Genomic DNA, 25,945 nt, shown 5'->3' on the forward strand with positions numbered 1-25,945 from the left:
AATCCCTCAGCTCAATCTTTATATAGAAGAAATTCTCTTTTTTCTCCAAGACAGGACAGCATCTAACAAACACATGATGCTGAGAATGTTCCATGCCCACAATAAACCCATGCAATTCAAAAGCAGAATTTTTTCTCCTTTGTTCTGCTCTGGCTATAAAATACACTTTTGATTCTTTTTCCTCTCTCTCAACATTTTTAAACACAACAAAAACAACTGTTTCAAAAATTTTCACACAAAGAGGAACACTATTATATTGCATTCTTTCCTAGAAATCTTTGAGGCTTATTTATTAACAGAATTAATCTGACCATAAGTTGGCTGACACACAAAGCGTGGAAATATGTCATCTTCAAACCATGTTTTGCTAATGAAGTTTTGGTGTTAATTCAGGGGATATAACAGAATCCTAGATTCTGGAGTATGAGCCAAACAACAAATGTGGTTCCTCTGGAAAAAAAAAAAAAAAAAAAAAAAAGCATCATTTTCTCCCTTTTCTATTGTGGATTTGTCACTGCCTGCTCTCCATCATCCATTTCTTTCCAATATTTACTTTTTGATGTGGAGTCCCCACTTGGCCATCAACTTCTACATTAAAAACCTCTGAAGATGTTTTGCAGTTCCAAGCCCAGGAACCATGTGGCACTTTGAATCCCAGTATCTCCTAAGGCTGGGATTTCTTACATAACCTCAAGGGATCTCCACAACTCAACCAGTCCAGCCAGTGACCACTGCCAAAAGCAGCAGTGAGGGTGAGGTGAATGCTCTGACCATTTGACTCCAGGTTGTTGTGGCTAGATTGCTATCAGGATGCAAGAGAGCTGTTTAAATTTAGCCTTAACAAGTTTACACTGCACTTCAACAACCAATCCTGCACAGACATTCACAGGAGCTCAGCACCCAAACCCTCACTGGAAGGTGCCTTCTGAAACCCCAGTCTAGAGCATCACAAATGGGTTAACAGACATGGCAGCTTAAGCAGCTTTTCCAAGCATCTGCAGGGCATTAATATAATTGTGCTCTCAACTAATCCTGTAGTCTAAAGCAGTGGCTCCTGATCTTTGAAGTGTAAGCACATCACAGGAGGGGCATGGCACAGAGAGCAGGTGATCTTGGCTGGATTTACCCCATGCCAGGCCAACCGCAGTGTCCTTGTACTCTGCTCCAAAGAACGCAAGTCCTGGGAAGTTCAAAGCAAAGATATCTGCATGGCACTGAAGGGTGAGCTGTGCTTTTGGCACCGTTCTCTCTGCCTACACTGTCACAGTCCCAACAGGCTCACACTCAACAGTGGTGAGGAGGCAGCAACAGGACTCACTCAGGTGTTCAACACCTTGTCAGAGCTCTGCTCCTTAGATCTTTGCTGTGAGACGTTGCAACACAATGGCATCCAAACTGCCTTCTTTAGAAGCCACAAGAAAGGGATGTGATGAGGCAAAGTTTGATCCTGATTTTATGACTGTGACGGTGAAAAGCTTGACTTGCCCTTAGGTCAGACAACTCAAGGGGTAATATGGAATGGCAAGAACATGAAGACAAGTATTTGTCTCAGACTGATCCAGGCTGAGATCATCTTAAGCCTAAAAGCATTGCTCAGATTGGGATTTTAGGTTGTCAAAAGCAAAAAGTTCTTGTAAATGTCTTTGATTTCTTTTCACTGATGCTTAAGATACTATTAAAAATATCAAGATGAAGAAGGTTGATACAATTGTGAAAGAAGAAGAACTCAGAAATCTTCAACTAGCAAAGAGAGTCAGGAATTTGAATTAACGTCAAAATCATGCATTATGGCATCCACATCTGGAGATCACTTTACTGTCTAAATCCAAAACTTCTCTGAGAGCCAGTTGGTTTCTGTAAAAATGGATTCCTCCGTTTGAAAGGAAATAATAACTGGAAGGTTTTACAGGAAGTCACCCAATCCCATCGAAGGGAAATTGCAATCTGTTCCTCAATGTTAGTTTAAATCAATGTTATATTTAGCAAATGCTTGTTTTTTAACAATATAGCTTGTACTATATTAAACCTTCTCAAAGGCTTATGCTACATTAAGAACTGCTTTGTTTTTAGAATGTTTCTTTAATCATCCCTCAAGGTCTTCAGGTGCCCTAGGTTAGATGATGTTCCCCATCTCCAAGACATCTAGGATTGCATTTTTCACCACAATCAACTTTTTTTGCCCCAGGCTAATAAAAAGCAAAGTATTTCTGCATATGCTTGTCTAGAAGTATGTGTAGTTCTTACAGGGACTAAGTGACTGAATATTGAAACCATCTCTCTTTCTTTCCAGAAGTATACACAGCAGTTTACGTTCGTAGAATATGCTGTTTGGGCTTTCAGTACGTTTCCACTAAATCAGTGCTTTCAAAGGAAAATTCTTTTTAAAGGACAATATTAATGGTACTAAACAAAGTTCAAGAACAAGCATAACTCCCCCTGCAATTTCTTCCTCAAGCTGACCAAATCTTACAAAACATACTCACAGCACCAATGTGAAAAGCTCTCTGGGACACTGCTCAGAAACTCTGCACAGAGCTCCCCAGTGCTCTTTATGTATTTCATTGGATGGTGAAGTAATAACACCAAAATTAAGTTTATAATAGCTTAACACAGACTTACATGGAGAAGGATTGTGTGCAGCCTATAACCATTAGCTTCAAACCTGTTGTTGCCAACAGCTGAATTATCTCCACTTAACTTAGCTGAAGTCAGTCCATAAACCCAGCAGTAGCATTTGCATCAGGTGCTAAAAAAAAGTTGGTACATGGTCTAAACCAGGTTTTTCAAATATTTAACTCAAGAAAGTATCATCCATGAGAGCTTAGGAAGAAGTTCTTCACTGTGAGGGTGGTGGAACACTGGAACAGGTGGCCCAGGAAGGTGGTGGTGGCCCCACCTCTGGAGACATTCAAGGTCAGGCTTGATAGGGCTCTGAACAATCTGATCTAGTTGGAGATGTCCCTGCTTACTGCAGGAGGGTTGGACTGGATGACCTCTAGAGGTCCTTTCCAACCCAGTGCATTCTCTAAAAATACTTTTCTTGATTGCAGCCTTAAATGTGAAAGGTGAGATCTCCTTGTGAAGACCAAGCTAACGCCCATGCCACGCTGCTGGCCCTTCTGCGGTGTGGTGCAGCTCAGCTCTCCTATTTTTCACCTTCTTTCCAAGTACTGAAGCACTGTATAAAAGTGCTGAAAATATGTTATGTTATCTGAGTCAACGTTAAAGAGGACAGGGAAGTGTCATCTGTTTGACTGAAGTGGATGGATTAGACTTGCCAAACCCAAACCTTTTATGCAGGCAGATGATCAGCTAGAGGAAGGAGCCTGAGTCATCAGCTACATCAAAGTCAAGGTCCAGTTAATGGAATCAGTGAGTGCTGTGTGAACAGGAATGATACCTGCACTCATCTGCCCACTGCAGCACTTTTAATTACACTCAACCAGCCAGTAGCATGAGGAAAATCCCCAGATTACCTTGAGTGCTCTGTCATTATCTGTAATCAGCTGCTGCTTCATCTCTTCAAACTTTTGTACCACTTCTTGGAGCTGCTGCTCTGCGGCAAGCTGCTGCCGGCTGCTCTCCTCTGTCAGAGAGGAAATGGTTGTCTTAAGTTCTGCTATGATCTAAAAAGAAAACAGGAGGCTAAATCTCTTTTCAGTAAAAGGCATATCTTTTGCGTGTTTTTATACTGGGTACAAGCATGGCAAACTCTGCTGTGCAAGCTCAATATTTGCAATTAACATATTACACACCAGCGAGCATGACATTCCACACAGAGAAAAAGGGATATGGTAGGGCTGTAAGTGACAAAAAGTGCTGAACACAAAATATTTGGAAGGGTTTTCCACTATGGCATTCCAAAATATTTACTCATGAGAACAAAGCCCATCTGTGATCTCCAAAACAGAGCATGTTTCCAGTCTCCCACTGCACTGAGAGCAGTGCTGCAGATACACAGGGTGATGGTGATGCTGGTTTTCTGCAAGCAGATTTTAGAGTTTGATACTGCAGAGAAGAAAACAACCTACATCTGCACTCCAAGCTGGAAGTTAAACTTGAGAGTGAGAATTCTATGATTTCTGAGCTGCTGAAAGGAGCACACTCTGCTTACCAATACAACAGGGACCTGATCCAGTGTCCAGGATCCTTAAACTAGACCTTTCCCATGATTTACTCCTGATTTGTTGAAATGTACTTGTTTCACCTTTTTTATCACTGTGGAAAGTCATAACTAAAGCTGATCCTTTGGGTTTATTTACAGAATTTTATGCTGACATGTTAAGTCAACACCCAGCAAAGCACTTAAACATAGAGAAGAGTCACTGACTTTAATGTATATGCTCAAGCCTAAGGTTAAGCTGCTGCAGCAGCATAATAAAGTCAAATTCTAAGAGTAGTTCAGAGAGGGGCAATGAGTGCTCAGACTTGGGTGCTTGTCTGGCCTCCTGAGCACAGAGAAATATTGAACTATACTAAGGCCATGGTTATTTAGGAAAAAATTGGGTTCTTTTAGAACTACTAAAAGTGCCAGTGACAGCACAAGGAACAGGCACAAGTTAGAGCACAGAGGCTCCACCTCAACATGAGGAGACTCTTCTTTATGGTGAGGGTGATGCAGCACTGGAGTAGGCTACCCAGAGAGGTTGTGGAGTCTCCTTCTCTGGAGACATTCCAAACCCACCTGGATTCGTTCCTGTGTGACCTGCCCTGTGTGATCCTGCTCTGGCAGCAGGTTTGGACTGGATGATCTCGAGATCTGTGACTCTGTGACAGGACTAACTTAGCAAGAAATACTCTACAAATGAGCCAAAGTTTAGAGGTAACTCTTTAGGAGTTCATGACTGCCACTGGTTTTGCCATTGAGATCATCATTTACATGACAAAATTTGTCCAAATTTGGCTTTGCTAGGTCTGGGAATGAAACAGTGATGAATCATGTAAATGATAAAGATAACACCTTGAAACCATGCAAACCAACTTGTCTCTGTTTCATTTAGCCACTTTTTAAAAGGAAAACAAAATAACAAACCCTTTAACAGAACACAAAAGTGAAATTACAAGTTTTTACTGAGTTAAGACCCTGGGCTGAAGGAAATTTCAACATCAAGTGATGGAGAAAGATCTGCTTTGTGCAGTTACTTTTCTGAGAAAAAAAATATAAAAGAAATCTGTTTACTTTGTATAAACTTCAGAAGAAATTTCTTGAAATATCTTCTCTGTGTGGGTGTTAAAAGTGAATGTTCCAAGAGGCCACAGGGAATAAGATTAGACAGATGTTGTCAGCAGCATGACCACAAGAAAAGTTGCAATTGACCTATTATTAATACTGAGCTACAAAAAAAAAAACAAAAACAAACCCTCTATGTTCAAGTAAGTTCAGGGACTTGATTCAAACCCACAAAAGTCAAGAAATTCAGACATCAGGGTGAAACTCCTTCATTGTGCCAAACAGCTCTGCCACATGATGTATGTGTTGTGTCTGCAGAGCAATGCCAGCTCTGCTCCATGCCTGGATCTATCTCTCCCCAATAAAGAGAACAGTCTGTGAGCTGCAGCTCTGCCTGCCTTAAAAAAGACATCTGTCAACATTTTTTCCCCCTATTATGAGAACTATTCTCCAGGCCAATAAATTTCAGCCTGACAGAATTTATGATGACATTCAGGTTAAGTAGTTATTATCTTGCACTGCACTACCTAGGTGTTCCCACTCTAACAATTAAAACAATTTCCCTCACTCCTTGCTTAAAAATTCAGAAATGCTGAAATTATTCCATCTGTCTGTTACAAATGGACCAAACCTCATTTTTGTTCTGACAGTAAGCATTGTCTGGCACAGAGAGGCTGACTTGTGATTACACTCACTAGGGCTGACAACAGCATAAAAATGGCAATGACAACAGGTAAAACAGAGTCAGGAATGAAAGGGATCTCTTCCCTAAGCTCTGCAATGCATAAGATGTTACTTTTGGAGCTTTAGCATTTTTCTGTTGTTCAGGTTGAGACAGCAAGATAAAAAAAATTGGTTTGGTGGTGTTGTTTCCTTCTTTCATTACAAATAAGGCTCTCAATAAATGATTAAAATGGCTTTCTGGAGAGCATTCTGTCTGATTTATCACAGGATTGTGGAACTGGTGAGGGTGAGAAGGACCAGTTCAAAGCAAGGTCACCCAGAGCTGGTTGCTCAGGACTCTGTCCAGTCAGGTTTGGAGTATCTCCAAGGATGGAGACTCCACAACCTCTCAGTGTGCAGAAAACACACATTAAGGTTTGGAAGTAAAATGTAAAAATATATTGAACAACAGTAAAAGCAGCCTGAAAAAGATGTGCCTGAAAAATGTGACAGGCCAAGGAAATGTCACTGAAGTAACTAAAGCCATAATTTTGGAGAAGTTTTCAGACCATGAGACCCAAAGGTGGCTGAAAAGCTGAAAATCAGGAGCTTTAAAATATTTTATGGTGCTTGTAATAAAGTTCGGAACTTGTTGTCATTGTCTTACTGATCATCTCTGCCTAGATGAGTGGCTTCCAAACCATTCTTTGTTGGGTTTTTATTGATTTTTAAAGAGTATTATTAGACTGTTGTTATTATTATTATTGATGAAAACACACTTTGCAAGGAAAAATCCTTCATCATCCTGCCGTGGTTGGGAGGAATGAGAAGCATGACACCTCCACATAAAGCCTCGTGGCAATTTTCTTATTATTAAAAGCTTAACTTCTGGTTGCATCGCCATCATTTTTCACGCTCCAGCACTCCCTGTCAATCCAGCTGAAAGCTGAAATATGTAAAAATCACCGAATCACAGATTGTTAGGGGTTGGAAGAGACCTTGAAAGATCATCCAGTCCAACCCCCTGCCAGAGCAGGGTCACCTAGGACAGGTCACACAGGAACACATCCAGGCATGTTTTCAATGTCTCCAGAGAAGGAGACTCCACAACCTCTCTGGGCAGCCTGCTCCAGGGCTCTGTCACCCTCACGGAAAAAAAGATTTTCCCTTATGTTCCCATGGAAACTCCTCTGCACCCATTGTCCCTTGTGCTGTCATTGTCTCTGGCCTCCTGACACTGCCCTGCACACCTTTACAAACATGAATGAGGTCACACCTTAGGCCCCTCTTCTCCAAGCTGAAGAGCCCCAGCTCCCTCAGACTTTCCTCAGCAGGGAGATGTTCCACTGCCTTCAGCATATTTGCAGCTCTGCTTTGGACTCTTCAGTTCCCTAAGGTCCTTCTTAATCTGAGGGGCCCAGAACTGGACACAATATTCCAGATGTGGCCTCACCAGGGCAGAGTAGAGGGGGAAGAGAACCTCTCTCGACCTGCTAACCACAGCCCTTCTAATACACCCCAGGATGCCTTCTTGGCCACAAGGACACATTGCTGGCTCACCACCCTGTTGTCTCATTTTTCAGTATGTATATAAATTCAATGGATATTTTCATCTTCCATGTTCTAAAGACTATTCCGAAGGACAAAAACTCAAGTCAAACCCAGCCTGCTTTCTAGACACTGACATTCTTCCAAGTGTTATTTTGGGCAGAAATGCTGGAGTGGCCAGGAGCAAGGACAAACACCAAGATGGCCCAGTCAGGCCTGTCATCCTGCCATGGGCTGTGTGGGCAACCACCACCTTCTGCCACAACATGCAAGTCCTGCTTCTGCAGCTGCTCCTGATTTTATGAGATGTGCTGGTTGATGGGGGGGCTTGCTGCCCCTTCCCACTGACCAAGGGAGGGCTTAGTCCTCTTGGGTCCTCAGGAATTGAAAAAGTACAGGAAACGGATCAAATTTAGTAGGACTCAAAAAACCCCCCCAAACACACACATTATTTTTCTAGGCATCTTAGTGCTCTGTGGCTTTTCAGAGGTTAAAATCTGCAAGAAAGACATTGGATGTTTCATTTGGGAAATGGTTAGGGACATGAAGAGGGGACTGGAGCATCTCTCTGATGAGGAGAGGCTGAGACCTGGGGTTGTCTGGCCTGGAGAAGAGCAGCCTGAGAGGAGATCGTCTCAATGCTGGCCAATAGCTAAAGGATGGAGGTCATGAGGATGGGTTTGGGATCTTTTCAGTGCTGCCCAGTGATAGGACAGGGGACAACAGGCACAAGCTAAAATCCAGGAGATTTCACTTGAACTTAAGAAAAACCTTTCCTGTCAGGGTGCTGGAGCCCTGGAGCAGGCTCCTTCTCTGAAGAATTTCAAAACCCACCTGGATGCTTTCCTGTGCAACCTGATTTAAGTGAACCTGCATTAGCAGGGGAGTTTGGACTAGAATACCTCTGGAGGTCCCTTCCAACCCCACCATTCCATGATTCTCTGATTTTCTTGATCATTAGGACCCACACTTGAGAGCAGAAATAATGAGGCTGTTTGTCAAGCTTCCAAATCCAATGGATTCACGTGAGGATCCTCCTTTCTTGCCACCTACCTGCGAGGATTTCGCCAGCTTCTGGCTGTACTCCTTCTCAGTCTGCTTCAGCCGGCTGTTTGCCTGAAACACACACCAAAGGCAGCCTGATTAGCTCAGCTGAAGAGCGTGTCCAGACACTTTGCCACCGACCCCTCCGCTTGGCACCCTGTCCACATGCCTATCGCTGAGCGGCTGGGCCCCGCGCCAGCCCCAACGCCCTTCTGTGGCAGCCAAAAAACCGCGAGGGCTTGGCTTTGATCTCAGGCCAACTATTCATCACTTAAAAGAGGGGGGAAATTGTACCTCTGCTGCCAATTATTAGAAAAACATAAAGACTTCTATGGATTAAAAAGAAAAGAGAGAGTGAGTGAGTGAGTGGAAGGAGGCAGCGTTCACAGGGTGACTTCATTTCAAGAAGAAAATCCCAGGTAGAGGCTGCCAGGGTACAATGTGACATGGAGGGCACAACTTCCTTAAGGGTCTTTTCCAACCAAAATGATTCTGTGATTACTCTGATTTATGTTTCAGCTTGGTGTCTGCAACTGTGTTTTATCCCACTGCATGTCCCTTCCTATTTAAAGGTCCTGGTTACACTGAAAATCTACCCAAGCTGCAGCTGAACCAGTCAGCAGTTCTTGCATGTACAGCTCTTTCCTCCTCCACGTAATTTTTTTTTTCACAACTTAAACACAAGGAAGAAAACAAACTGAAAACAAGGCTGTTTTGTCATATTGGAATCCAATAAGTAAATATTCCTTTAATTTTGGGGGAAAATAGAATCCAATAAGTAAATATTCCTTTAATTTTGGGGAAAAATAGAATCCAATAAGTAAATATTCCTTTAATTCTGGGGAAAAATAGAATCCAATAAGTAAATATTCCTTTAATTCTGGGGGAAAATAGAAAAGTTTTTTTTTTCCCTTGAGTAATTTAATTTCAGAAATAAGTCAACAACAATAATGATTATAATAATAATTCCAATTTATTTTCAGGACACATTTCTGATTTGTACTTTCCTTGCCAAGTGCCATGGCATTATGTTGATAGAGCAGCCCCAAACTACTGTCCTCAGATGAACTGCTAAGCACCTTCCCACTCCTGGCTCCAAAACTTGAGGACAGGTGTCTCAGAAAAATGTTTTCTTAGGGGGACAGAATATTAGGAAGCCAAGTTCTAAAGCAAATTTAAGCTGATTAAGTTCTCCAAACCTATCTGACCTCGTGTTCAAATCTTTGATCTGTCATCCTTAGTTTTACAGCACAGCATCCAGCACACAAACATGTTCCTGCAGCCACCCCATGTGCCAGCACGTGTTTTGGGGGGGACCACAGGAGCCACCCAAAGCTCCTGAACCCTTTTTGGATCCAGCTGCAAGACTGGAAACTCCATTTCTGCAAACACCAGGGATTTCAGCCAGGCAAATAGTCTTATTGATTTTACTGGACTATAAATATAGGAGCTTAAAAGTTGCAGAGGGTGTTTGCAAATCATTGCCAAAGCATGACTGGCTCAGATCATCCTATACGATCCAGGCAGCTATGTATGGTACAGCTTAGTGTAAGTATATTACAGCCACTTCAAAATCATCTCAAAGTTTGCAAGATATTGACAATCTTGAATCCCTTTAAATTCCAAGATTATGAAATATATGGAGGTCTGCCTGCCTTAAGTGGTCCTGCTTTGCAGGGGGATTGCACTGGATGATCTCTGGAGGTCCCTTCCAACCCCCAGCATTCTATGATTCTATATTTCATCTGTTGGTTGGTACTAAAAAATCAACTAAAAAAGTTAATCAAAACCCATTATCAAATTTGTGTATAGCTCTTGAGAACATGTTTTGGGAAATTTTTTTTTAGGTTATAAATAGAGATAATGGCAGTACAGAGTGGTTTAAAACACCACACACAAGAGTTTTGGAGCACCAGACAAATTAAATTCCATTTCTTCTACATTTGTCATTTAAAGTGTACAGTGAACACTGTAAGGGCTTCTTGTGGGGCTAAATAAATAAGAAGAGAGCAGGAGCACAGAAGCAGTTATGCCAGACAGCTCTGTGCCTGCTACATTCTCTTTGTACTCAGGCTGACCCATGTTAACACTCTTTCCACTGTACTGCTGTCTAGTTTCAGATTACATTTTACCACCCCTGCATATCATAAACTGGCAGTTTCAGTCACTTTATTTTTAGGGAAAGAAAGTAAAAAATAAATTACAGTAATAATATAAATTACTGCTGCTCCCAGAAAGGGAGATCCTAGTCAGCAAGGCTCTGCAAAGAAGATCACATTACAGCTGCTCTCACTCAGCTTGCCTGGGGTAAAAGTCTTCATCTTTCACAGAAGCAGCTTTATAACCTCCTGAACCCACAGAAGAAATCCCAATAAATAATAATAATAAAAAACCTCCTAACTTCCATAAACAAATTAGAACATCTTGGTTCATGCTGAGGATGACCTCTGATAGACATGATAGAGGAGATCCAAAGAAAGATCTGCTGAATTTCAGGGTTTACTCCCAACTGAGGGCAAAGTAAGCCTACCCCATCAGCTTATTTCATGACAGTTAGGACATTTTATAATGGCTTTAACAAATTCCAACTAGCAAAATATTTATAAGTTGTCTCCCAGTCATCAAGGACACCAATTCTTGCACATATTTGCAGTCCCAAGCATCCTTATTTCAGGGGTCTCATTTTCAGAAGCTCTGAGCTACCAAAACTTCCACTGGAGATTGGAAAAACATATTTAGACCAGGCTCCAGCTGTCTAAAACTGGCTAGGTTAACCCCATGGCACTAAAAACTACAGACACCTGCTGACTTCAGCTCTTCTCTCTACATCTGTAACACCTTGCAGGTCTTGGATCATCACAAGGTAGCACCAGTGAAGCTCTGCAGAAGGCAGCTTCTACAAGTTATAGCACACTGGTCAGCTGGTAAGATGTAACTCCTGGTGATGCACAGGAACGCTCTTTTCCACTGTCATCTTTTCTTGCAGAAATAAAAAACTTTTCAGTTTTTAAAACCTGTGACTAAACTAATTCCTTACCCCTGACTGTAGGTTGTTGCTTTGGAGCCCAGGGAGGCATAAACCTCTCCACCCTGGGCACATACAGCACTGCTACACACTAAAAAAAAAGCACCTTTGTAATCTCTTTTTTTTTTAAAGGAATGACTTAGAGCAAAGTAAATACACGTAGCTGTGCAGGGTGAACATCTCAGAGGGTTTATACTCTGTGTTCCTGGACAAACAAGAAGGTTAAAAATGGCAGGGTGCACACAAGCAGCACTTTCCTGGGCTCCTCCTTTGCTAACAGGCTGCTCAGCTCATGCTTTGTATGGAGTATAAGCTGCTTCTGTATGATTTTAAGGGCATCCCCCCACTTTCAGGTTACATGCTATTTCAGAAGCATAACGAACAAGAATTCAACTGGAAAGGTGAACATTTGGAGGGTCAGCCAGTGTTCATTAAAGTCCAACTCTTTTTATAGCAAGGGGCAGCACTGCAAATGCAGTTAATGGCCTTAAACTAGTTTTCCGTGCGTGAGAGGTAGCTGTTGAAATCCAGAGCTTGGCAAAAACTTGTCAGAAATATCAATTGTAATACCCATTTTTAGAATAAAAAGGTTTAAATTGGATAAGCCAGGGAGGAATTTCACTGATTCAGAAATTAACTACTGTTTAGTTTCACACAGTTAATACATACTTGAGCTAAAATTATCTGATTACAACAATTTCACATGCAGTTATTTTATATTACAGTGTGAGGACTTTCTGCATTAAAAAGATTATGTCCTTGTTACAGTTAATTGGTTTTAAAAACCAACTGCAATTCTCTAACGAGCCTCAAAGCATCATATTGTGGCTGCTGAGTGAAACTTCACCGACTTCAACAAAACATTTCACATCAAAACTCAAAGGGGTATTAGCAAGACAGATGTGGGATCTGAATCGAGGGGATGTTGCTCTAACCTCGACTGGCTTCCACGAAACAACAGCATCGCTGAGAATAAAAGAGCAAAGGATCTATGATGGGAGTACACCACAAAACCATATCAAGTTCTGGCCTAATTATGAAGTTTTGAGATGTTATTTTGGAAGTATTTTGGAACTCGCTAGAAGTTGCTCAAAGCTTTCAGCAACCTGGCTGAGTACAAGGAATCCCAGCCCACGGCAATCCAGGCAATCCTCCTGGCTGGAGGAAGATGAAATTGAGTGCAGCCCTGCAGGAAAGGACTTGGGGGTGCAGGGGGAGAAGCTGGACATGAGCCAACAGTGTGTGCTTGCACCAAAAGAAGCATGGTCAGCAGGGCGAGAGGTGACTCTGCCACTTTGCTCTGCTCTGGTGAGACCTCACCTGGAGTACTGCGTCTGGCTCTGGAGCCCCCAACACAGGAAGGACATGGACCTGATGGAGCAAGACCAGAGGAGGGCCACAAAGAGGGGAGACCTATTAGGCCTTCCTGAAGGGAAGCCTGAAGGTACCTGAAGGGAGCCTACAAGAAGGCTGCAGAGGGACTGTTTGCAAAGGCCTGCAGTGATAGGATGAGGGGCAATGGTTTGAAATGAGAGGAGATTTAGATCAGATGTTAGCAACAAATTCTGCACCCTGAGGGTAGTGGAATGCTGCAACAGGTTGGCCAGGGAGGTAATTGAGGCCTCATCTTTGGAGATCTTCAAGGTCAGGATCTACAAAGTTCTGGGCACCCTGATCTAGTGGAAGATGTTCCTGCTCACTGCACGGGGGGTGGTCTAGATGATCTTTGGAGGTCCCTTCCAACCCAAATCACTTTATGATTCTATGATCTTGAAGGTTCCTTACAACCTAAACCATTCTCTGATTCTATGATTTTTAAGCTGTAAGATGTATTAAAGGGGACTTAAAATGCATGCCCCAAGAAGCCCCAGGGGTTGCTCACCAGTATAGCCACGTCCAATGTGGCCTCTAGCTCCAGTGGCACCATGGAGTTGGAAGTACATGGACAGCTTTGGAATTCCAGCTTTGGAATGGGGATTTTGGGATGAAAAGTTACAATAATTTCAGTTTTGCTCCAAAATTAGTAGGAAAAGCAACTCCTGCAACCCAAATGTGGCTAGATCTGTAAGAGTTAAGGGCACAGAGTGAAATTTTGTTCATTTCTGTGCAATTTACAGTTTTGGGATGATTCAGTCATGTTTCAATTCCAACCTCCCCAGAACATGAACAGACAACAAACCCCCCCTGTAATAAACTTAAGAATTACAAACACACAACCAGAGTCACCAAGACAAAAGCAGATTTAAGAAATCTGGTTAGGGTAGTAGCTATGGGATAATCATTTATCAAAATGCCTGCAACCAACTAAACAATGGCCATGCAAAAGCTGATCCTCCATAATTAGTCAGATAAAAGTGTAAGCAAACTAAAGAAAAAAAAAGAATGGGGAAAAAAAATCAAAGGGTGAAGGAAGGAGAAGAAAGAAAACTTGCTCCAGGGAAGAAGCAACTGTTCTCTGATGTGCAGCAAAGAATTTAACATCAAAGAAGTAATGTAAATGGGGCCCATTTACCTTAAAAAACAACACACCACTCCGCATTCTGGAATATTTCTATTTAAGTTTGACAGCATTTTGCTTTGTACCAAAATTCAAGATTGTGTAATTTGACAGATGTCAAAAGAAAATGACCTTCAGAATGGCTACCTGCAGCAATTTTTGTTATTAAGTGTGTTAAAGCATTTGGTTCCTGTATCTGTTTAAACGTCAGTGGAACACTGGAACAGGTTGCCCAGGGAGGCAGTTGAGGCCCCATCCCTGGAGATATTCAAGGTCAGACTCAACAAGGCTCTGAGCAACCTGATCTAATGGAGGATGTCCCTGCTCACTGCAGGGGGATTAGATTGGATGACCTTTGGAGGTCCTTTCAAACCCAAACCATTCTATGATTCTGTGACATTGAGACTACAACCCCTTCCACATTATTAGGGTACTGAAGCTTAGCTTTCCCACAGCTCCATGCCCAAATCTGGCAGGGCACAAACACATTCATGCATGACCATTTTTAATATTTCCTGGTTTTCCTCTGTTCTGTCCCACAAAATTAAGATGGTTATTCAAAGCAGGTTTAAGAGATTATATCAAAAGTGGTAGCATTTTATTTTTCAGAGCCTTAACAAGTAAAACATGCCCCCAACAGGAATGATTTGAGCTTTTATAAGCTGCCTTTATTCACCAGGGCACCTCTGCTACACAGCCACCTCAACTTGTTCATGTGCACTCCACCTCCCTCCCACTTTAATACAAAGAGGTTTACAGCACAGTGCCCATCACTTAGCCCCAGATGTTTTTGGTACCCAAACAGCTGACACCCAGTAAAACCACACTGGCTGCTAAACATCTCTGAAGCAAGTCAAAGCTAAAGTTTCCTCCCTGAACAAAAGGCAACGCCACCAAGACTTGACACTGACCCATGATTTGACTCAGTTAAAAATGACCTAAGGGGACCTTTACAACCCATGATTCTTTCAGTGACTTCTGAGAACCACACACTTTTATCACTACACATCACCTAAGATCCCACACCTTGATTTTTGCTGAGGGGAAACACAAAGGTCCAGGAAGGACTGTGAAGGGATACAAGTGGGATTTTTATTTTTCAGATTTTTCATTGCTGTTTTGAGTTGAATTTTGTGGCAATAACGAGCAAGTGTTAAGAAGATAATGACTAGGAAAAAACCTCTTCTGTATGAATCATTTCAAGATAGAAACTTTTTTATTAGCAGGCAAACTGAGGGGAAAAAGAATAATCTATGTTTGTATCATTTTGAGATAGAACCTTTTTTATGAAAAAGAAGGCAAACCAGAAACAAAAGCACAGAGTCGGTGTTCTGAAGTTAACTGAGTATTACTAAGTCACGTCATCAGATGAGAGCCCAACAAAAGTTAAGCTTCTACAGTTGGAAAGACAAACACTGAAAATACAACAAATCTCTGATCTGCAGCAATCAGTGTTCCTTAGCAAGATTATGCTGGATTACTTTTTGTAGTTTTAAATACAACAAAGCTTCCCAAAAGAACGACAACTTCCCAGAGCCTGGAAGCGTTACTCTTCCGATGACTAACTACACTCAAGTCCAGCTAAATCTCAATTAGAAAGAGAATGGAATATATTGCTCCATCATGAAAGCAATTAAAAACATAAATAAGACATTGGGAGACTCTCTACATTCCCAATGTTTAATTATTTATCTGCTCTCCATCCTGCAGCTGTAGGTCAGGATTAACTCCTCAGAACTAGATACAGGAGAACTCTTTTGGGGATTTGTACCTTATTCATTTCCAAGCAAACACTCAAATTCATTTCAAATTCACACAAGAACTGCAACAGTTTCACCTAAATCAGATTTTCTACAAGTTAAACACCCCTCCTACACTCAGATGTGATTGTGAAACTACTTTGATCTCTGTTCCCAAATTTATTGCTCTGTGTAATCCATGACAAAATATAATGTGATTTACTGTATCTCTATATGACAGCCCAGCAGCTGACAGAACTTAATAATTTAGCATAAGAAAAAAAAAACCTTCTGGCACCAAAATATACAAATCATAATTGAGGCACTTTAGTATCACATTACAATGAAGCATATGCAGACTGATCATAAGAACTTCAGAACAATTAGAATTCTTTCTCACCCATTTAATGAAGGTGGGTTTTACTCCACGACATGTTCTGCGGCTCTAAGCAAGTCGTTTTGGAACAGTTTTGCTTCTTCACATTAAAGACTCTGAAGGACTAATAACATCATTTTACCTCTTCCTTATTTCCCAAACACTCCTTTGCCTCAAAAAAAAAAAAAAAAAAAAGAGCCACCTGCAGCTTTTCTCTGTTATAAAGTATGAAGAAAGAGCAGGTAAACAATGTCTCCAAATTGTGCAAGACAGCATCCCTGGAAAAAAGGATTTGGGGGTGCTGGTGGATGATAAGCTGGACATGAACCTACAGTGCCAATGGCTGCACCAAAAGAAGCATGGCCAACAGATCAAGAGAGGTGATTCTGTCCCTTTGCTCTGCTCTGCCCTGGTGAGACCTCACCTGGAGTACTGTGTCCACCTCTGAAATCCTCAACACAGGAAGGACATGGGCCTAATGGTCCAGAGGACAGCCACAAAGATTATCAGAGGGCTGGAGCAACTCTGCTATGAGGACAGGCTGAGGCAGCTGGGGTTGTTCAGCCTGGAGCAGAGAAGGCTTTGAGGAGCCCTAATAGTGGAGCACCTGAAGGGGACTACAAGAAGGCTGCAGGATTGTTTACAAATGCCTGCAGTGATAGCACAAGGAGCAATGGATTCAAATCAGAGAAAAGCAGATTTAGATTGGATGTTAGGAACAAGTTCTTTACCATCTGGGTGGTGGAACAATGGAACAGGTTGCCCAGGGAGGTAGCTGAGGCCCCACCCCTGGAGATATTCAAAGTCAGGCTTGACAAGGCTCTGAGTGACCTGATCTAGTGGAGGATGCCCCTGCTAATACAGGGGGGTTGGACTAGATGACCTTTGGAGGTCCCTTCCAGCCCAAACCATTCTATGATCAGTAACTGTTCTTTGCATAAATAAAACCACGAACAAGCGGAGTGATCACCACGGGTGCTGGAAGCCAGTAACAGGGCACTAGCTGTGGGATCTATCCTCATCCCACTGCCTGCACCCAGACCAGATGGGATTCATTCAATAATTCTGAAGGGATGTAAGAATGAATTGGCTGACTTGTTAAAAAAAAAAAAAAAGCAATCTCACATTACAATCAGCTACTGCACTGGGAAACAGCCAGTGTTATTCCTAATGCTATAATGGATTCTGGGATGGAAAGATAAGTACAACTGGTAAGTGAGAGAAAACTGGACATGCATGCAATCAGCTCACTCCAAGACACATAGCATTGGGGAAAAAAAGGGGAGAATGAGGTAATGATTCAATTAGGCTTTAAGAAATATTTAATAAGGTTAAAATAATAAGCAATTGTGTATTACAAGACCAATTTGGTGTGTTACAGTTTGTTTGGAGAGTGAAGAAAGGCTCATCGAGAAAAGAATTAGAACAGTCACTCTGCCACAGGAAAAGCTCCTGCACTTTGGAAGCAGAAGAGTCAAGACTGAAACATCAGCTGCACTACAAACATCAGGTATGTCCCCAGAAGTCAGGCTCTTGGGCCACCAAGCCCACTGCCCCCACCAGATACTGCCTGCAGAGACTGCACGAACTTTCTTTACAGTGAGGGTGGTGAGACACTGGAACAGGTTGCCCAGGAAGGTTGTGGATGGCCCCTGGAAGTGTTCAAGGCTAGGATGGATGAGGCCTTGAGCAACCAGTCCTAGGGGGAGGTGTCCCTGCCCAAGGCAGGGGGGTTGGAATTAGATGATCTTTAAGGTCCCTTCCAACCCAAACCATTCTATGCATCTATGAACCTGTCCCCTTATGTCCCCAAAAGCCACCGCTGTCACATTGGGGAAGTTCAAGTTCAGTTCCCTCTTATTCCTGTTAGTGACTGGTTATGAACTAGATGCTCATAAAACTTTAATCCTCTTTTGAACTTACTGATGATATCTGCCTCCACAGCCCCCATGGACATCAAGTCAAGCAGCTGTTGTTTAGAGCACTACCTTCTTTCACCAGTTTTAAATCTGATCTCTTACTAGTTTCCAGCAACAATACCCAAGTTCTTGGGCAGTAAATAACAATTCAGCAGTCAACTTCTCCACCATCTTCATCATTTTGTGAGTCTTGAGCTTAGGAATACACACCAAAAGTGACAGCCTAGAAGTCAGAGAACTGAGAAAAAGCAGAGATTGCCGCTGGTGCAGCAGCACAAGGAGTGGTGCTTGGACATAGACTTAAAAAACAGGAGAGAGGGAAGACAAAACCCCACCAGTGGATACTTACAGAGAGATCTTAGATTAATACCAGTTGGTTTAAAAAAAACACCCTAAAACCCAAAAAAAACCCACAAAAAATCCCACAAAGTTCCCAAACAACTGTAATTGATAAGATAGGGAGTGAATAAAGTGTACTGAAAGACCAGCCACATGACAGAGCTATTTTTAACGCTGTCACTCCTTGCCCTGTTGAAAGCAATCTTTTTAATTCTGTGTTTTGTCCTCATTTATCATTTAACTCCATTAAGCAGATTCTGGTCTGCTACTCATTTCTTAACAGCATTGCATCAGTCATTTGAATTTTTAACCCTGTGGTGTTATTTGTGAATGCAAAGTGCGGTGCTGAGCTCCTCTCCAAACAGTAACAAAGATGTTAAAAGGAAGCCTAATGCTCTTGGGTGGCTATTCTCCCCACAGTGACAGTTACACCAACTATTATTGGTTATCTCTGGAACCAGATCTACAAATACAGTGGATGGGCAGAGATCTCACCTGCTGTTTTCTGCTTTGTTCTGAGTTGTGTTGGTTTTGGTGGGTTTTTGTTTGGTTTTTGTTGTTGTTGTTGGTTTCATTTACTTTTTAAAAGAAGGCAGAAGCAGAGTAACTCTCTGTGAGCAACTGGGACTATTGCTTTGAAACATCTCAGTAGGGAGAGAGCCATAAATTCTGTTTAGTCTCATTTGAGTGAAATATTCCTGAGATTATTCTACCATATTTTTCTTCATGTTTGGCTCTGTTGATTGAAGACCCTTCCAAATGGCTCCCCTAAGGGATGATGCAATTCCTGTGACCATATCCCACTATCATATTTCTTTTTCTTCAGAGGAATGAGAAGGAGCAACACAAAAGTGGCCACACGAGAGAGGAAATTGACTTTCTCCCCTCATCTGTGAGCAAAATTTTGTTGCCAGGTTTGCTGTACAGGTACTATAAAAACTTCTTGTGCTAACAGACACTAACTTTGCTATACACAGCATTTCTCCTTCTGAAATACTTTTTTCTTGATTTTCTTGGCTTCTGCCAGAATTTCTTCAACAAACCCAAAGTACTGGGCTCATTTTAAATAATATTAGTTGGTCAATCACCAACACAGTGTCAGAAATGTTCAAGAACCAAATGTAAGTAAACGTAAAGACATTCTGCAACACAAACTCAACATAAACATCACTGCTCTGGAAGAGAGGGATAGTATCATAGGCAGTAGTTCTTGGGACTATAATGGTAAGGATTAAGAGACTTGGGGTACATCCAACACTTTGTGGTAAGAATTATGATATCCTGGGATGCATCAAAAGCAGTGTGACCAGCAGGATGAGGGAGGTAGTTCTCCCCTTCTGCTCTGTGAGACCCCACCTGCATCACTGTGTACAGTTTTGGTGCCCCCCAGCATAAGAGGGACATGGAGCTGCTGAAGTGGATCCAGAAGAGGGCCACAAAGATGATCAGAAGGCTGTAGAATCTCCCCTATAAGGACAGGCTGAGAGAGTTGGGGCTGTTCAACCTGGACAAGAGAAGACTCTGGGGAGATCTTAGAGCAGCCTTTCAGTACCTGAAAGGGGCTTCCAAGAAAGCTGGGATGGGACTTTTTACAGGGCTTGTAGTGATAGGGCAAGGGGAAAGGGATTGAAGCTTGAGGAGGGCAGATTTAGAGTGGAGATTATGAAGCAATTCTTCAGAGTGAGGGTGGTGAGCCACTGGAACAGGTTGCCCAGGAAGGCTGTGGATGCCATCTCCCTGGAGGTGCTGAAGGCCAGGTTGGATGAGGCCTTGAGCCACCTGGGCTAGTGTAAGGTGTCCCTGCCTATGGCAGGGGAATTGGAACGGGACAATCTTCAAGGTCCATTTCAACCTAAACCATTCTATAAATCTATGAATTAAAGCCTCTTGAGCTTATTCTTAGCTATGGCCTCATCAAAAGAATCTATGTGATAGATGCAAACATTTTAAAACGTTAGTCTGAAGAACCTGGCACATATACACCAACTGGATGCTTTCAGCAAGGAGAAAAACATACATTTCTGTGATAATTATATCCCAGTTTAATGATATCATTATGCTTGGGAAGAATACATGTCCCCATTTTATGGTTGACCTGTGTGACCCCATGTAAATAAGCAGGGTATCGCTGCCACGGGGGAGCAGATAGTTCAGCTGCACGCTCACACAAACCCTGCCATCTACACCAGGGCTATTAGTGTTCAAGTTAATGAAGTGAAAGGTGTCACTCAGATCAAAGACTCCATTAGGCTAACAAGTCTAAGCAGGAACCTACAGAAATGCTGTAGAGATGGTCCAGTTCCCAGAAAGTCTTAGAGACAAAGATGGAAGCATTTTGTTAGTTAATGAAATGTAGAGTTGGCAGAGAGGAACAAGAGCTGGGGAGCCAGCATGCAGCTACGTAAGCTAATGGAAAGCAGGCAATGCTAATGGGCAGAAGGAACTTAACAGCTTAGAGAGAACTCAGTACTTCTTAAGAGTATCTCTTGGAGTATCTCTTTAATCTCTGAAGATGTCATATTCTTTCCCTTCATCTTCTATTTCTTTGCCAGTGCTGAACAGGATGACCTCATCTGTATGAGTACTGAACAGATATTGTGAATTAAAGATGTTCCTACATATGCAGCATGAAAATACGCCCAGTGAGCATGGCCAACTGGACCTCATCCTATGGCTAGTTCATCCACCCAGCATCACTAAGCCTGATGCCTAAGGAAGGACTGAACTGCTCTTTAGCTTGGAGAATGTGACCTCATTCATGTTTATAAAGGTGTGCAGGGCAGTGTCAGATAGGCAGAGCCAGGCTCTGCTCAGGGGTGTCCAGTGACAGCACAAGGGGCAATGGGTGCAAGCTGGACCAGAGGACGTTCCACAGGAACAGAAGGAAAAACTTTTTCACTGTAAGGGTCACAGAGCCCTGGAGCAGGCTGCCCAGAGAGGTTGTGGAGTCTCATTCTCTGGAGACATTCAAAAGCAGCCTGGATGCATTCCTGTGTGACATACTCTTGGTGATCCTGCTCTGGCAGAGGGGTTGGACTCAATCTTTCGAGGTCCCTTCCAACCCCTAACATTCTGTGATTCTGTGATTCATCCTGTAATCAAATATCATGTGCCCTTGGTACAGTCAATAGACAAAAATGTAAATTACTTCTCCACAAGAAAAGCAGCACTGAAAAAGCACTAGATGTTCCTGGAACCTGCAAAAAGATTTAACAGGATGAGTCAAAATATCTATTTAAATAGAAAAGAAGTCAATAAAAAGCTAAATGCTGAAAATTATTGAGGGAGGACAAAAAACCCCAACCCAACCCTTTCTATCCCACTCCAATCTACTCATGTGCACTGCTCAAAGAGAGGCTTTTCTTGATGAGGGATTTTCAGAGTTCCAGGGCTGCTTCCTTGGAGCATTGTTAGCATGTCTACTGATCTGCTGGGGTCATGCTTTCTGAATGCTCATTTTCTTTGCCAAGAAAATACCACAGATGAACGTTACAAACACGTGTGCTAGCCAAGCTTCACATCTGCACGCACTTAGAGAGGCAGTTTGTCTCTTGCTTTTAGTCATTGCTGGCCAACCTGACAATGCTCTCAAGCTTCGTACCATCTATTACACCTGGCCAAGTAGTCTTCAGGTTCCAGGTGCTTCTGATGCAATCTCCACACACCTGCCTCCCTGCTGAACTGAGTCACCAGTGGAAGCATTGAATCATAGAACAGTTTCTGCTCATTCCATCACTTGATAGTACGGACCAAAACCCACCTCACTACAACCTCCTTTCAGGTAGTTGCAGAGTTATGTCCAGCATGGCTTATCTGACCTTAAGGACATTAAAATATCTTATTGTTACCTAATGAGGTGGGTTTGTGCTCTAATCTAACTACCATGTTGCATCTAAAGAGGTGAGCAGTAAAGGGATTCTGTGTGCTGAAGCTGTGGCAGCTCATCCAGCAGAAAGCAAGGCTGAAGATGAGTGCTGCCCCAGCCAGGAAAGTTCCTCCTGCATTAGGCCAGCAGAAAGCGAGGCTGAAGATGAGTGCAGCCCAGCTAGGAAAGTTCCTCGTGCATTAGGCCAGCAGAAAGCAAGGCTGAAGATGAGTGCTGCCCCAGCTAGGAAAGTTCCTCGTGCATTAGGCCAGCAGAAATCAAGGCTGAAGATGAGTGCTGCCCCAGCCAGGAAAGTTCCTCCTGCATTAGGCCAGCAGAAAGCAAGGCTGAAGATGAGTGCTGCCCCAGCTAGGAAAGTTCCTCGTGCATTAGGCCAGCAGAAATCAAGGCTGAAGATGAGTGCAGCCCAGCTAGGAAAGTTCCTCCTGCATTAGGCCAGCAGAAATCAAGGCTGAAGATGAGTGCAGCCCAGCTAGGAAAGTTCCTCGTGCATTAGGCCAGCAGAAAGCAAGGCTGAAGATGAGTGCTGCCCCAGCTAGGAAAGTTCCTCGTGCATTAGGCCAGCAGAAAGCAAGGCTGAAGATGAGTGCTGCCCCAGCCAGGAAAGTTCCTCCTGCATTAGGCCAGCAGAAAGCAAGGCTGAAGATGAGTGCTGCCCCAGCTAGGAAAGTTCCTCCTGCATTAGGCCAGCAGAAATCAAGGCTGAAGATGAGTGCAGCCCAGCTAGGAAAGTTCCTCCTGCATTAGGCCAGCAGAAATCAAGGCTGAAGATGAGTGCTGCCCCAGCCAGGAAAGTTCCTCCTGCATTAGGCCAGCAGAAAGCAAGGCTGAAGATGAGTGCAGCCCCAGCTAGGAAAGTTCCCCCCTGCATTAGGCCAGCAGAAATCAAGGCTGAAGATGAGTGCTGCCCCAGCTAGGAAAGTTCCCCCCTGCATTAGGCCAGCAGAAAGCAAGGCTGAAGATGAGTGCTGCCCCAGCTAGGAAAGTTCCTCCTGCATTAGGCCAGCAGAAATCAAGGCTGAAGATGAGTGCTGCCCCAGCCAGGAAAGTTCCTCCTGCATTAGGCCAGCAGAAATCAAGGCTGAAGATGAGTGCTGCCCCAGCCAGGAAAGTTCCTCCTGCATTAGGCCAGCAGAAATCAAGGCTGAAGATGAGTGCTGCCCCAGCTAGGAAAGTTCCCCCCTGCATTAGGCCAGCAAACACCAAGCTGCTCCTGTACCATTTCAGCTCTGCCTCTCCTCACCAGGCTGGTGATAAGGACCATGCTTATTGAAATCTTCTGACTGCAGTGCAAGTGGAGACCTTGTCACCTCCTCCAGCAGCTCAGGGGCAGTGACCAGCATGGAGAAGCCTCTGAGGTGCCCAGCTTGCCCACACCAGGTTCAACACTACTCAGAATGTGCATGTTTAGGTCAGCTATAGCTGGCTTTCAAGAAAGTGGTGTTTAAATTAGAATAATTCCTGCCACAGGGAAAGGCACTGGAAAATCCTGGACTTTTCCCTTTATTATTATTTCCACAAGAGATATGTGTGTGTTTTTCCTATGGTGCAGGTCCTTTGGCAACCTGTTAAATATTTTCCCACTCACCATCCCTGACTGGGAGATGCAATAACTGTCAAAAGATAGCTCCTTTCAGAATCACCAGTTCAAAGCCATTATCATGCCATGTTTATTGAGCAACCTCCTAGCACTGTGTGCTGCAATCTCCACCAAAATGAATCAACTAAAATAGTACAGCAAACAACCTGCTGTCTTCAAAGTTCAGATTTTTAAGGAACAGAAGACTAAGGACCTCAGTAAATTAAATTGTGTGTCCCTAAATATTGAAAAGAGCTTACAGTGATGGATGAGAGGGAAGGGATGGAAGGTTGAAGAGGGCAGATTTAGACTGAAGATGAGGAAGACATTCTTTACAGTGAGGGTGGTGAGACACTGGAACAGGTTGCTCAGGGAGGTTGTGGATGCCCCCTCCCTGGAGGTGTTCAGGGCCAGGTTGGATGAGGCCTGGAGCAACCTGGTCCAGTGCTCATGGCAAGAATGTTGGAACTTAATGATCTTTAACCACCCCTCCATCCAAACTATTCTTTGGCGTCTGTGAAGAGCTGTCTATGAATACCAAAAAAATATTTGAATTTCAATGAAAACTCTTTTTCTGCCTCTGCCCCTCTGTTCTCTTCCCTTCTGGAGCAGAGCAAAGGGGATACTATACAAATCCTGTATCTCCTTCTATCCATTTTTACTTCAATTTTTCTTTTCTCTTAAGTGTAAGCCATCTCTTTTGTGTGCCTGCATGTTCACATGAACAACAGTCCACAGTTACACTGGGCAATCCACCCAGAAATCAGCATTACTCACAGAAGAGACCACAGAGGAATGAGATCCATCACTTGGGGACAGACTGACCTTCAGAAAAGCTGAACAGTCAGATCTTCCAAGCCTAAACAGTGAAAATCAGCTTCCCCTTGGATTTGCCAGCAATCTTTACAGAATTGGCAGGGGAAAAAAGTAAATTTAGAAGACAAATTTTTCTCCCATATTGTCTTAAATTTCAGGGTAACAGGACTTGCTAGAAAAATAAAAAGACTTTAAAAAACAAGCTTCAAGACTTCTGCAGCAATTAGGATGCTTCCCTGCCGCATCCTTGCATAAAATCTTCATCAAAGTTCTGTGGACTTTACTAGGATCAAGATTTGAACCAAGTTAGCTGAAACTCTAACTTTTGGGCTTTAAATGGAGTTTACCCCTTTAAGCTACTTTGACTTTTGGACTTTATGGCCAATTTCTACAGCTCTGGTCACAGAATGGTCAACAATGATTTAAAGGTAATTCAGGTATTTAAAGGTAATTCAAAGTATTTTTACTGTGAAAGGCTTTCCAACAGAGACATTTTTACCCTCCCTTCTATCTTTTACTCAACATTTGCTCTTCTGATTAGAAGTAAAAATAGGGAAGTAGGTTAAAGAAAAAAAAAAACCAAAACCTATTTCAGTAGCAGCTAATATAGCTTACAATTAGCAATTTTTCTTTTGAAAATAGAAGAAAAATCCAACAAATTTAAAAAAAAAGAAAAGTATTTCTGACAGAAATGACAATTCAAGACTATTAAAGATATTGCCCTATGAAGGATTATTTGTAACTTTAATTTGAGGATGTAAAGAAGTTAACTTTTCTTTTGCTATACTACACATGTAAAAAAAAAAAAGATCAAAGAAAGAAAAGAATTGAGATTCAAATTCCATTTTTAAGCAAAAATGACAATGTCTTCCTGAGTTAAAATTAATCCTTTAATGATGAATTTCAAAGGTTTAAATACTTTCTATGACCTTGGCTTTAAATAATTATGCCAAGCAGAGCTTTCCTTACATTCAGAAAAGATTCTGAATTGTTGATCACAGCCATTTTAATGGCTTCAGGCTGGCTGATTTCCAGCATAATCCTCCAAATGCTGTTTAAAATTACAGACCAAGAACCTGATGCAGGTAAATGAACTGTCACTTGCACAAAGGCTGTTCAAACACTATATGCAGATTGTTCATTTGTGCCACTGTACATCACCCTGCAATAAAATGCCTGATTTATTGCACTAATGCATAGAAAAGCTACTTCAACAACTATCTGCCTACCTACACACAGCATCCACCATAAATACTAAGTAGAGTGGTGGGGTTTTTTTTTAGTTTAGTTTTTGAAATAAAACTCAGATGGTTTAGCTCAAATCCTCCCTAAAGTGGTGAAACA

The 25,945-nt window shown here is 42.5% G+C and overlaps 1 protein-coding gene across 1 annotated transcript in view; it reads right to left on the reverse strand.

Annotated features, from left to right (window-relative positions):
* CEP112 (centrosomal protein 112) overlaps window positions 1-25,945 on the reverse strand; it is a 161,741-nt gene that overhangs the window by 35,307 nt on the left and 100,489 nt on the right. Inside the window, exons 21-22 of the mRNA XM_054393864.1 lie at window positions 8,435-8,497; window positions 3,477-3,626 (exon numbers count right to left, since the gene is read on the reverse strand). Coding sequence (XP_054249839.1) covers window positions 3,477-3,626; window positions 8,435-8,497 — 213 coding nt within the window. The remainder of the gene's footprint in view (window positions 1-3,476; window positions 3,627-8,434; window positions 8,498-25,945) is intronic.

Source organism: Indicator indicator, chromosome 29 (assembly GCF_027791375.1).
Source record: "Indicator indicator isolate 239-I01 chromosome 29, UM_Iind_1.1, whole genome shotgun sequence".
In the NCBI taxonomy this organism is placed as follows: Eukaryota; Metazoa; Chordata; class Aves; order Piciformes; family Indicatoridae; genus Indicator; species Indicator indicator.